This window comes from Crocuta crocuta, unplaced genomic scaffold (assembly GCF_008692635.1).
Source record: "Crocuta crocuta isolate KB4526 unplaced genomic scaffold, BGI_CrCroc_1.0 scaffold167, whole genome shotgun sequence".
NCBI lineage: Eukaryota > Metazoa > Chordata > Mammalia > Carnivora > Hyaenidae > Crocuta > Crocuta crocuta.
This window is the reverse complement of record NW_027532406.1, coordinates 3987532-3999941: the sequence shown is the minus strand read 5'-3', so window position 1 is coordinate 3999941 and position 12410 is coordinate 3987532. Positions and strand designations below refer to the sequence as shown.

At 38.2% G+C, this 12410-nt stretch overlaps 1 protein-coding gene across 7 annotated transcripts in view; it reads right to left on the bottom strand.

Moving 5' to 3' along the window:
• The window catches only part of ASCC1 (activating signal cointegrator 1 complex subunit 1), a 104567-nt gene that overhangs the window by 53376 nt on the left and 38781 nt on the right, over window positions 1–12410 (bottom strand). For all 7 annotated transcript variants that reach the window (XM_077778488.1, XM_077778494.1, XM_077778495.1 and 4 more), the window contains exon 6: window positions 5747–5883. In XM_077778488.1, the coding sequence (XP_077634614.1) occupies window positions 5747–5883 (137 nt within the window). The remainder of the gene's footprint in view (window positions 1–5746; window positions 5884–12410) is intronic.

The window sequence follows — 12410 nt, the reverse complement described above, 5'->3', positions numbered from 1 at the left end:
GTTGGAATAGCAGTGGAAAGGAAACTCTTCACTGCATATCCTTTGAATTTTTAAAATCTTGAGCCATGTTAATGTATTATCCATTAAAAGTTAATATTAAAAAACATGTGCAAAAGAATCTAAACACAAAAGTGTATAGACTGAATGATTTTATTTATATGACATTTAAGAATAAGCTAAATTAATCTATGGAAATAGAAATCAGAACAATAGTTGCTGCTGGGAGAAGTGAATTTACTGGAAAAGGTCATGAGGGAACTTTACAGAGTGATGAAAATGTACTACATCTTGATTTGGCTGAAGTTACATGAGTGTACGCATTTGCCAAAACCCATCAACTACACTTAATAAGATCTGTGCATTTTACTGTAAGTAAATTACACCTCAAAGAAGAAATACATACTTGCATATTAAAAAGTCTGAGAGTATATACTTCACAGCATTAACAGTAATTATCTTTAAGCAGTAAGATTAAAAGTGATATTTTTGTTTATCTATAATTTGTGACTTTTCTAAAACTAGTATGTATGACTTTATTTTAATTGAAATATAGTTGAGATGCAAAGTTACGTTCATTTCATGGGTGCAGGTATTACTTTCATGTTTTTTTAAAAATTGTTTTTAAAATGTTTGCTTATTTTTGAGAGAGAGCAAGAGACAGAGGGCGAGCAGGAAGAAACAGAGAGAGACACACACACACAGAATCTGAAGCAAGGCTCCAGGTTCTGAGCTGTCAGCACAGAGCCTGATGCGGGGCTCGAACTCACGAACTGCGAGTTCATGACCTCAGCGGAAGTCGGAGGCTTAAGTGACTGAGCCGGCCAGGCACCCCTACTTTCATGTTAAGTAAAACCTCACCATTCTGCTTCCTTCCCAGACTGCTTAAACAGATTTATCCTTCAACTGGAAAAGGGCTTGCACTGTGAAGGCGAAACCCAGCTACAAATGGGCTCACCATGTGACTGGGAGTCTATCCATTTTGTCCACTCCTATATCCCCAGCTGGGCACAATGCCTTACATAAAACAGGTACTCCTTAAATCTCTGGGAAACACTGACTGGGTCTTCTACTCTAAAGAGAAAAAAGCTTTTCTGGACAATTTTGAGAAGAATGTGCACACATGCCTACACTGCCACTGAAAAAAATGTGGTACTAGCTCAAAGACAAAAGGAAGTTAGGATCCACCAAAAGACAATTCGTAAAAAAGCAAAACAAAAACGTTCTCTTAATACTGCACCAATGCCACAGGGAGACCCTTTGTAGCCTAGGAATCTTCATGGTAAAGATTCCCTTAGAAAAGATAGTTGCAAATGACATATCAGATAAAGGGTTAANAAAAAAAAAAAAAAAAAAAGATTCCCTTACAGCTTCAAGACCATATTATTGCACAAGACCACAATTTTTTTTCAGTAAGGAACTAATAAGTATCTATTTTAGACAGATATTCAATAAAAATTACTGCCTTCATCATAAGTATCCCTGTTACCACCTCTAATAAGTGGGGTGTTCCAAAACACAAGCCTGCTCTGAACTATTACCTGAGGCATGTAGCTTCAACAACATGGTATATCTTCATTCCAAGTAATAGCAAAAACTCAGTACGAAAGACTGCCATTCAATCCTATCAAAGTGCAGTCAACCAAACTTACATGGAAAAACAGTATAATAATAATCACACATTCCTCTATGTTTTTCTTTTTTTCTGCTCTCACCCTGCATAGTTAGATCACCCCAAAGCACCATACCATTGGTTTAGTTTCCTACTAAAATGTTTTTGCTGGGTTATGCCTAAAGTGATACCCTCAACTTCTAGGGATCAATCCAAGAGAGAACAATGCAAACAATATTTTCGTATTTTCTGCAAAATTCCCATTGAAGACATTGCTCATCATCATTTTGGGTTAAGATTTACATGACAAGCTTTTCTTGGATTGAGAACTAGAAAAAGGGTCTCTCCCAAAAAACTGTTATGCTCTTTTTTATCAGATAAGAACTGTAATAATTGAGGTATTTCTTTTTGGAATTTAGTTCAAGTATACCAATGCTTGAAAACTATTACATTCTAATGCTCAAGTGTAATTATAACCATTCCTTGGTTTTCGGGTAAAATTCTCCCCATTCCATCTTGATGGTCTCTGAGCTCCCTGACTTTAACATTTCTCTTGTATGTATATCCTCACTACAAACTACCTCAAATCTTTGGAATGAGACGGGGTACCAGGAACAACAACAACAAAAAATGCAACAAGGAAACAGGATCTAAAGCCTGTCTTAGGAGTAGAACAGAAACTCAACCTTCTCTAGGATTTACCAAGAGGGAGAGAAATTCAATGGTTTGCCTGACTAATGAATGCTCTTCGTCTCGGTGACAGAACTATTCCACCTGGGACACCAGTAAGCCTACTTTTCAACTGACATTCGAGGCAATAAATAGGAATCAGCATTCGTCCATGGGTATTTTTCCTCCTCCTCTCTCCTCATTCTTGTCCCTTTGTAACTTCTTACTTGGTTTTACCTCAGGCCTACTGGGAACACATAGGCACAAGAAGAGTGATACTGGAAGTAAAAAAGTGCTNCTCTCTCCTAGAAATAAATAAAAATATATTTAAAAAAAAAAAAAGAAAAAGTCACAAGGGATACATTTAAAGCTTCAGCGTTTACTGAACACTGAATAATTCATTCGGAATCTATACAGCTTCATGAGCCCTTAGCTTAAGAATTGAAATCAAAGTTCTGTTCCTGGTCAGGTAACATCCCTTAAACTCAAAAAACACCCCCAAATTTTAAACAAATGTTCAACCATTTCTTTAAAATATCTATTTAGCACCACAGTTTTAATTAAATCCCAATCTAGCCATATCGATTTAATCTCTCAATTTAAAAAGCCATCAAATTAAACCACAGCATGTTATTTATTAGTCTATCAGTTTCAGTGTTTTCCTTTCTTATATTTTAATTTGGGATCTTTACATCATAAAAGGTTCAGGTTAGAAATGCCATTATTCTCAGGTCATGATCTCATGGTTCAGGAGATCGAGCCCCACGTGAGCTCTGCACTGACAGCATGGGACCTGCTTTGGATTCTCTCTCTCCCTCTGCCCCTCCCCCATCTCAAAACAAATAAACATTCCAAAAAAAAAAAAGAAAAAGAAATGCCACTATTTACTGACAGTCTAAGTATATCAAGTGCAAAGGCTGAGATCAAAGACTATGAATAAGGAAGTTAAACAATAATTTTATTCATCAGGGCTATAAGTGTGTGTGTGGCTATATGTATTTTTTTTAGGAGACGTTTTTTTTCCCTTGTAGGGAAACAAGGCACTTCTAACCAATCTAAACAGCCAATTCTGATTCTCATTCTCCTCAGAAATAAGTTAATTTTGCACTATGTGCTTTTTAAACAAGTATGTGTGGCAGAGGAGAAGGTGGAAAAGGAGGGCTGGGGGGGCTTGCTTTACTAGCTGGTTTAAAATCTTTCCAGCCTTTTGAAAAAAGCATCTTCAAAAAAATTTTTGCCTGCACTGCAGATTTTTGGCAGTGTAACTCTGTCCTATTTCAAAAGCTTTGCTGAATCTGAAAAACTACAATTACTGTTTTCATCCTGTCATGTCAAAAATTCTTAGGAACTATTAAGGCTGTTCTTCATTTCCTATGCACACCAACCCTGACATGCTTAAAGGGCTCAGATTTGACATTTAGTCACAAAAGGCACCAGGAGACATAAAAGGGAAGAACTCAGCTAAATCCTCACATAGCTCAGGATAAAGCTTCAGTGATTAAAAACCTGTGGCCTGATTTTCATAGGTAAGAAAACAAACACTTCCCTAAACAAATATTTTATCTACCTTTAAATTTCTTCTTAGCAGGATTATCCCAATGGCAGCTGAGTGTAGCTGCTTTCAATTTCATTTAGCAAAAAATGATCTTGAAATGAGTTAAAGTATCAGAATTAATTCTTAAATCAGATAAAATTGCTCTGCTTCATAAGGCAGAGCACAAGTTTTATCGTATGCAAGGAAACTGTAAATATCTAATTACAAACACAATGATTTTGAATTTTAGGTTAAGATGGAGAGAGAACAGTTATGTCCATCAGTGAGCAAAGATCAAGACAAAGAAGTATTCTTTGCAGAGTGCAAACCCAATCAGCTTATGATTTTGCTCAAGAAAACTATCTTCCCTTCAAAACAGTGGAAAAGAAGAACTGGATGACAAACAAGTCATCCTATTACATAGTTTCATTTACAGCATATATTAAAAAAAGATTTAATCCTTTTATCTTGTCTAACTCAATGAACTAGGTAACCCACTTTTATAAGGCCATATCAAAATAGTATGGGGGGGCGCCTAGGTAGCTCAGTCTGTTAAGCATCTGACTCTTGTTTGGGCTCAGGTCATGATCTCATGGTTTATGAGTTTAAGCCCCGCATTGAGCTCCACAATGACAGTGAGGAGTCTGCTTGGGATTCTCTCTCTCCCTCCCTCTCTCTGCTCCTTACTTACTTCTCTCTCTCTCAAAGTAAACAAGAAAATATAAAAAAAAAAAAAATAGTATGGGACCTGAATATTGTAAGTGATTTAAAAATTCAAGTTATTTAGTTTTTTCAAATTTCTCTTATTCTCTGTCAATCTTAAGTAAAAAGAGTAACGGGTAGGAAAGAGAGAGTTCTTTAAAATAAAGCTGTTAGGTCAGATGTACATGTAAATTAAAATTTTATAGTAAGAAGAAGAACTCTACCCCCAGAACAGCGAACAGCAATGGTTTCCCTGAGCCAAAACAGACTGCTTGGACAGTTTTTGGTATCCTTACTGACTCAAACAAAACTACCTGTATTTAAAAAAGAAAATTAAAGTCCATTTCTGAAATACAATGAACACCTCCGCAGGGAATCATGTTATTTATATAATGTTCAAGTTACTGTGGTAACAGAATAATGACCCTCCAGAGACGCCCATGTCTTATTCTCTGGAATTTGTAAATATGCTACCTTACATGGCAGACAGACTTTTGCTGATATGATTAAGGTTAAAGGAGTTTTAGGTGGGGTGATTATCCTGAATTATCTGGGGGTGTTCAAATCATGAGTCCCTAAAAGCTGTGAACCTGTCCCTACTATGGCCAGAGACAGAGATGCGGTAACAGGAGGGTCAGAGAGATGTGATGCTGCTGGTGATGAAGATGATGAAGATGGAGGATTTGGTCACCAGCCAAAGAATGTGGGTGTAACCTCTAGAAGACGGGCTTTAAAGCAAAGAAGTGAACTCTTGCCTAGAGCCTCCAGAAAGGAACACAACCCTGCCGACACTCTGATTTTAGCCCAGTGAAAGCCATACCAGACATCTACCCCAAAGAACTTGAAGATAATAAATTTTCAGTGTTCTAAGCACCACGCTTGTAGTAATGTGTTCAGCAGCACAAAAAATGAATACAGTAGCTTCTACTGTTCAATAGATAATGTAAAGAATTTCCTTTTGGAGAAAATAATGGATGTCTTGTTAAGAATAAAATTTGCCTACTGAACTAGTAAAATTTAAGGGAGAGTCTTTCCATAAAATTTTGTAAATATATGCTTTAAATCCATTTCAAGCCTTTCAGACAATGTTCCAGTGTTAAGTGTTACAGCTGGGTGAGTCGACAAACTTTGCTGCCATGTGACTCAGCTCCCTGGTGCAAAAAGAAGTCTGTGAGACCAAAAAGAAGCCAGTACCAGGTGACCACCCTTCCCCATTCCTGTAGATTACTCACTCAATGAATTCCTCTTTACACTGCTGTAGCATCTCACACGTCTGCTGGATCTCTTGCTCACTCAAAAGCACCAACATTCCAATAGTTAGGTGAAGCTTTTTGGGATTCTGGAAAATGGTGCTATCAACCCCATGATCCTGTTATCAAAGGGAGAAAAAAAAGAAACTCAGCCCACATAAAAGTAAATGGCAGAAGGGGCGCCCAGGCAGCTCAGCTGGTTAAGATCTGACTTTGGCTCAGGTCATGATCTCGTGGCTCATGGGTTCAAGCACCGCATCAGGCTCTGTGCTGAGAGACAGCTCAGAGGCTGGAGCCTGCTTCAGATTCTGTCTCCCTCTCTCTCTGCTCCTCCCCAGCTTGTGCTCTTTACCTCTTGCTCTCAAAACTAAATATTTTTTTTTTTTTAAAGTAAATGAGGGGCGCCTGGGCGGCTCAGTTGGTTAAGTGGCCAACTTCGCCTCAGGTCATGATCTCGTGGCTCATGGGTTCGAGCCCCGCATCAGTCTCTGTGCTGACAGCTCAGAGCCTGGAGCCTGCTTCCGATTCTGTGTCTCCTCTCTCTGCACCTCCCCTGCTCACACTCTGTCTCTCTCTCAAAAATCAATAAACATTAAAAAAAATTTTTTTTTAAAGTAAATGGCAGAAATAAAATTTAGAGTCCAGAGTTAAGCCCTTGCATCTATTGCCAATAGATTTTCAACCAGGTGCCAAGTCAATTTTAATGGAGAAAGAAGAGCCTTCTCAACAAATGGTGCTGGGACAACTCAATAACCACATGCAAACAAATGAAGTTGGACCTATACCTCATCCCATATCCAAAAATGACATAAAAATGGACCAATGACCTAAATATAAGAGCTAAAACTATAAGACTGTTAGAAGAAAGAGTTTTCTTAGGGGAAAATCTTAATGACCTTGGACTTGGCAATGGATTATTAGATATGACATCAATAGTATGGGCAACAAAAGAAAAAAATAGATGAGGCTTCACCTAAATTAAACACTTCTGTGTATCAAAGAACACTGTCAAGAAAGTAAAAAGACAACCTACAGTATGACAGAAATATTTGCAAACCATATATCTGATGAGGGTGTGTATCTGTAATATATAAAGAGTACAACTCAACTAAAAAAAAAGAACCCAATTTTTAAAATAGAAAATGAATGTAAGTAGACATTTTTCCAAAGAAGAAGTACAAATGGCTAAGAAGCACATAAAGACGGTAACTTCATTAGTCATTAGGGGACTGCAAATCAAAACCATGATAAGATAGCATTTCATACCCAGTAGGCTGGCTATAATCATAAGAGTAGAAATTACAGGGGTGCCTGCGTGGCTCAGTCGGTTGACTGTCTGACTTTGGCTCAGGTCATGATCTCACAGTTCGTGGGTTTAAGCCCCGCGTCGGGCTCTGTGCTGACAGCTCAGAGCCTGGAGCCTGTCTTCGGATTCTGTGTCTCCCTCTTTCTCTGACCCTCCCCAGCTCATGTTGTCTCTCTCTCTCTCTCTCAGAAATAAATAAAACATTAAAAATTAAAAAAAAAAAGAGTAGAAATTACAAATGCTGACAAGGTGCTTAATGGATACAGAATTTCCTCTTGGGGTGATGAAAATGTTTCAGAATAATATGGGGCTGGTAGATGCACAACCCTGTACATGCACTAAATGTCACTGAATCATTCACTTTAAAATGGCTAATTGTGTGTTATGTGAAACTCACCTCAATAAAAAAAATTTTTTTAAAGGAACTGATAGCCTGATAGAACAGCATGCCCAGGAAAAACAGAATGCCATCTAAATGTAGGCCCTAAGAATATCTTTTGCTCGTTTATCAGCTTTGTTAGGCCCAGAGCAACCAGGCTTTTTGTGGGATTCCCTAAAGAACAATATACTCTTTACAAAAAACACTGTTTCTATCTTAGCAGACACTGTAGAATTTTCAAGTAAAGTATTAGGCATGAGATGAGTGAAAAATGAATCTGGAGAAATATCCAGACACTGGAGTTGCCACATCAAATATAGTTATCCCTTTTTGTCATTCATCTTTCCTTGCACTTTAAAACATTGGTCTCTGGGTAGCAAAAACAGTAAATATGCTTGTATATCTCCTTTTAAAGAAAAATCACATGAGAAGCACTTGGTGGCTCAGTCAGTTCAGTGTCCAACTCTTGATTTTGGCTCAGGTCACAATCTCACAGTTCCTGAGTTAGAGCCCCACGTTGAGCTTCGGGCTGACAGTGCAGAACCTGCTTGGGATTCTCTTTCTTCCTCTCTCTCTGCCCCTCCCTGACTCAAGCTCTGTCTTCCAAAATAAATCAACTTAAAAAAAAATACAGTGTACAATTTAGTGATATTTACTGTATTCACAACGTTGTACAACCATCAGCTCTCTTTACTTTCAAAAATTTTTTCACCCCAAAAAACATTCTATAATCATTAAAGAATCACTCCCCATTCTCCATCATTCATCCCCTGGTACCTCTAATTTGCTTTCTATCTCTTTGGATTTGCCTATTCTGGATATAGCATATAAAAGGAATCATACAATATATGACTTTTGTGTCTGGCTTCTTTCACTTAAAGTATTCAAAGCTCATCCAAGTTGTACCATGGATGGTACAATGAGGACCAGAAAGGTCCTTCACTCCTTTTTATGGCTGAATAATATTCAACTGTATATATAATATAACTGGTTATTCATTCATCCCTTGATGGCCATTTGAGTTGTTTCCATCTTATGGCTATTATAAATAATGCTGGTATAAACATTCATGTACAAGTTTCTGTGCCACCATGTTTTCAATTCTTTTGGGTATATACCTAAGAGTGGAATTGCTAGGTCATATGGTAATTCTATGCTTAATTTTTTGAGGAACCACCAAACTGTTTTCCACAACAGCTGAGCCATTTTATATTCTTAGCATTACTGTACAGTGGTTCCTGTTTCTCCCCACCTTTCCCAGTACTTAATACTTTCCTTTTAGGGGTTTCTGGGGTGGTTCAGTTGGTTAAGCATCTGACTCTTGATTTCCATTCAGGTCATGATATTGCAATCGTGAGATCAAGCCCCACAACTGGGCTCTGTGCTGGGCATGGAGCCTGCTTAAGATTCATTCTCTCTCTCTCTCTCTCTCTCTTTCTCTCCCTCCCTCTGTCCTTCCCATGCTCTTGGGCACATGTGCACATGCTCTCTAAAAAATTTTTTATCATAGCCATCCTAGTGGGTATGAGGTGGTATCTCACTGTAATTTTGATTTGCATTTCCCTGTTCACCTATGTTTAACATCATTTCATGTCTTTGTTGGACATCTCCTCTGGAGAAATTTCTATGAAAATTCTTTGCCCATTTTCTGTCTTCTTATTGTTGAGTTGTAAGAATTCTTTATATATCCTGATACTAGTCCTATATTGGATCGTGAATCCCTTTTGAAGGTAAGTAGGTCTCAAGTTCATTATATTCATTCTGCAAATGAAGACAAGGAAAAGAGTTGAAAATCTTCTCCTCCAACAAGAACAAAACAGTAATTCTATCTTTGAATTGCAAGTTTTGGGCCCATATTCTAATCCTTGGACTAATAAACCATCCCAAGGGCAAAGAAATGTATTTATCAAACACACATAGCTTACATTCTGTTTTTGGCTTGCCAAAGACTGCCTAATTTCAGCCTTGGCAACAGGAGTTAATAGATTATTCATTTTCTAAGTATTAATGGAGCTTGAGCTATTTTTATATCTGATGAAGAGTTTTGTGATTCTACACATCAACCCAAATTGCCTCATTTAATGAAAGTGATCTTACGGAACAATCAACTTTAAATATGTCAAGGAAGGCAAAGTGCAATATTTATCACCCCAGCTGCTCTAACCTTTGGCAGACTTGTCATTTTAGAAAGGCATGAGAAGTGTTAAAAAGCCCCTCAAATGATTCCAATATGCACAACTCCATCCCAAACTACAGCTGAGAATTGCTCCCCTAGCAATAAGAGCTAATATTTTTTTAGCTCTTACTCCCTTCAAGGCATTTCCTGTGCACTTTACATAGACAAACACCCTATGAGGAAAGATGTATTATCCCCATTTTACAGATGAGGAAACTGAAACAGAGAAATAAAGTCACTTTCCCAAAGTAACACTGCTAGTAAGGGACGAAGCCAAAATTCAAACCCAAGCAGTCAGGCCACAAAAGCCTGCACTTTTTATCAATATTATACTGCCTCACTAGTAACAGCTGCCCAGAAGAGGCTGGAACAATGTGGTCATCCTTCAGAGGCAAGTCCTTTACACATTTCAACAAAGCTCACATGATAAATGGATCTGATCACTAATCTGATCACTCAACTAATAAGGCAAATCCCATAATTCTCTGAAAAGTGATATTGATATTTGCCTTTACTTGATATGACACCATAAAAGCATGATCTATAAAAGAAAAAAAAGGATGACTTGAACTTGATCAAAACCAAAGCCTTGTACTTCAAAAGACTCCATTAAGAAAATTAAAAGACCAGGGATACCTGGATGGTTCAGTCAATTAAGTATCTGATTCCTGGTCTTAGCCCAGGGCATGATCTCGCAGTTCATGGGTTCAAGTCCCACATCAGGCTCTGCACCGTCAGTGCCTGGATGTCAGTGCAGAGCCTGCTTAGGACTCTCTCTCTTTCTCTCTCTGACCCTTTCCCACCTGTGTTCTCTCTCTCTCAAAATAAATAAATAAAAACTAAAAAACAAAATTGAAAAGACAAGAAACAGAGAAAAATATTTACAAATCATGTACTGGATAAATATATTAAAAATTCTTAAAATTCCATAATAAAAAGATAAATACTCTCACTTAAAACTGAGCAAAGAATCTGAATAGACATTTCACCAAAGAAAATATACTAATGCCTAAAAAAAATGTGAAAAGATGTTCAGTACCATTAGTCATCACGGAAATGCACATCAAAACTAAAATGAGGGGGAGCCTGGGTGGCTCAGTTGGTTAAGTGTCCGACTTCAGCTCAGGTCACCATCATGGGTTCAAGCCCCGCGTTGGGCTTGATGTTGACAGCTCAGAGCCTAGAGCCTCCTTCAGATTCTATGTCTCCCTCTCTCTGCCCCTCCCCAACCTGTGTGCTCTTTCTCTCTCTCAAAAATAAACATTAAAAAAAAAATGAGATATCATTTCACACCCATTAGAATGACTACAATAAAAAAAACAGGCAATAGCAAGTGTTGGTAAGGACATGGGGAGACTGAACTGCTCACAGATTGCTGGGGTAAAGGGCCATGACATCTGCAATGCACTCTAAAGTGGTTCAGAAAGAAAGAAAAAAAGAGAGAAAGTGATAAAACTAGAGTAAAATATTAACTAAAGGTGAATATGAGTAAAGGGTACTATCCTTAATTGGTCTTCCAACCTTTCTGTGAGCTTAAAATTATTAATATCCTATTGCTGCTGTAACAAATTACTACAAACTTAGCAGTTTAAAACAACACAAACTGGGGAGCCTGGGTGGCTTAGTCGGTTAAGCATCCAACTTCAGCTCAGGTCATGGATCATGGCTAATAAGTTGGAGCCCCATGTCAGGCTCTGCGCTGACAGCTCAGAGCCTGGAGCCTGCTTCGGATTCTGTGTCTCCCTCTCTCTCTGCTGCTCCCCCACTCACACACTCTCTCTCTCTTTCATTCTCTCCTTCAAAAATAAACATTAAAACTTTTTTAAATAAATAAAACAGAAGGAAACTCTAGAACTTTCCTTTCCTTACCTTACTCTCTGAGAGCCTATCACTTTAAGTCAGCCTAAGTTTGCTTACCAAGACAACACTGAATACCGGAGAAAAAAAATCATGAAGAACACAAAAGAGCAGGAAAAAGAACAAATGGAATACCTAAAGGCCACATAATCTGAACTCTTTTGGAGAACTCTGAATCATAAGCCTTCAGTCTTTAACCATATTGGAAGTTATATAATTTATATGTAATCCTACTGGACAGTCTTAATAAATGAAGAAACTCCCTGAATTTTAGCAATGCCATCTATTAAGAAAACCTTTTATCTTATTGAATTATCTAAATTTATTTATTATTATTATTTTTAATATTTTATTTATTTCTAGGAGAGAGAAAGAGACAGTGCGAGCAGGGGGGGGTCAGAGAGAGAGGGAGTCACAGACTGAAACAGGCTCCAGGCTCCAAGCTGGCAGTCAGCACAGAGCCCGACGCGGGGCTTGAACCCACGAACGGTGAGATCATGACCTAAGCGAAAGTCGGACGCTTAACCGACTAAGCCACCCAGGCGCCCCTGAATTATCTAAATTTAATGTGGAATGAGAGGCCCCTTGGTGGCTTAGTTGGTTAAGCATCTGACTCTTGATTTTGGCTCAGGTCATGATCTCACAGTTTGTGGGATCAAGCCCCACATGGGCTCTGGGCTGACACCATGGGCTTGGGATTCTCTATCTCCCTTTCTCTCTGTCCCTCCCCCATGCACACTTTCCCTCTCTCAAAATAAATAAGTTTAAGAAAATTAGTGTGGAACCAATCTTCAAGGCAATGACATAAACTTCTAGAGCCATTATTTTTCTTTGCTCAGAATACATCATATTCCCACCCACAAGCCTCTTCACTGAAATGAACAAAGACCAACATCAAATTCTGTATGCCAGGGGTTTTAATGACACT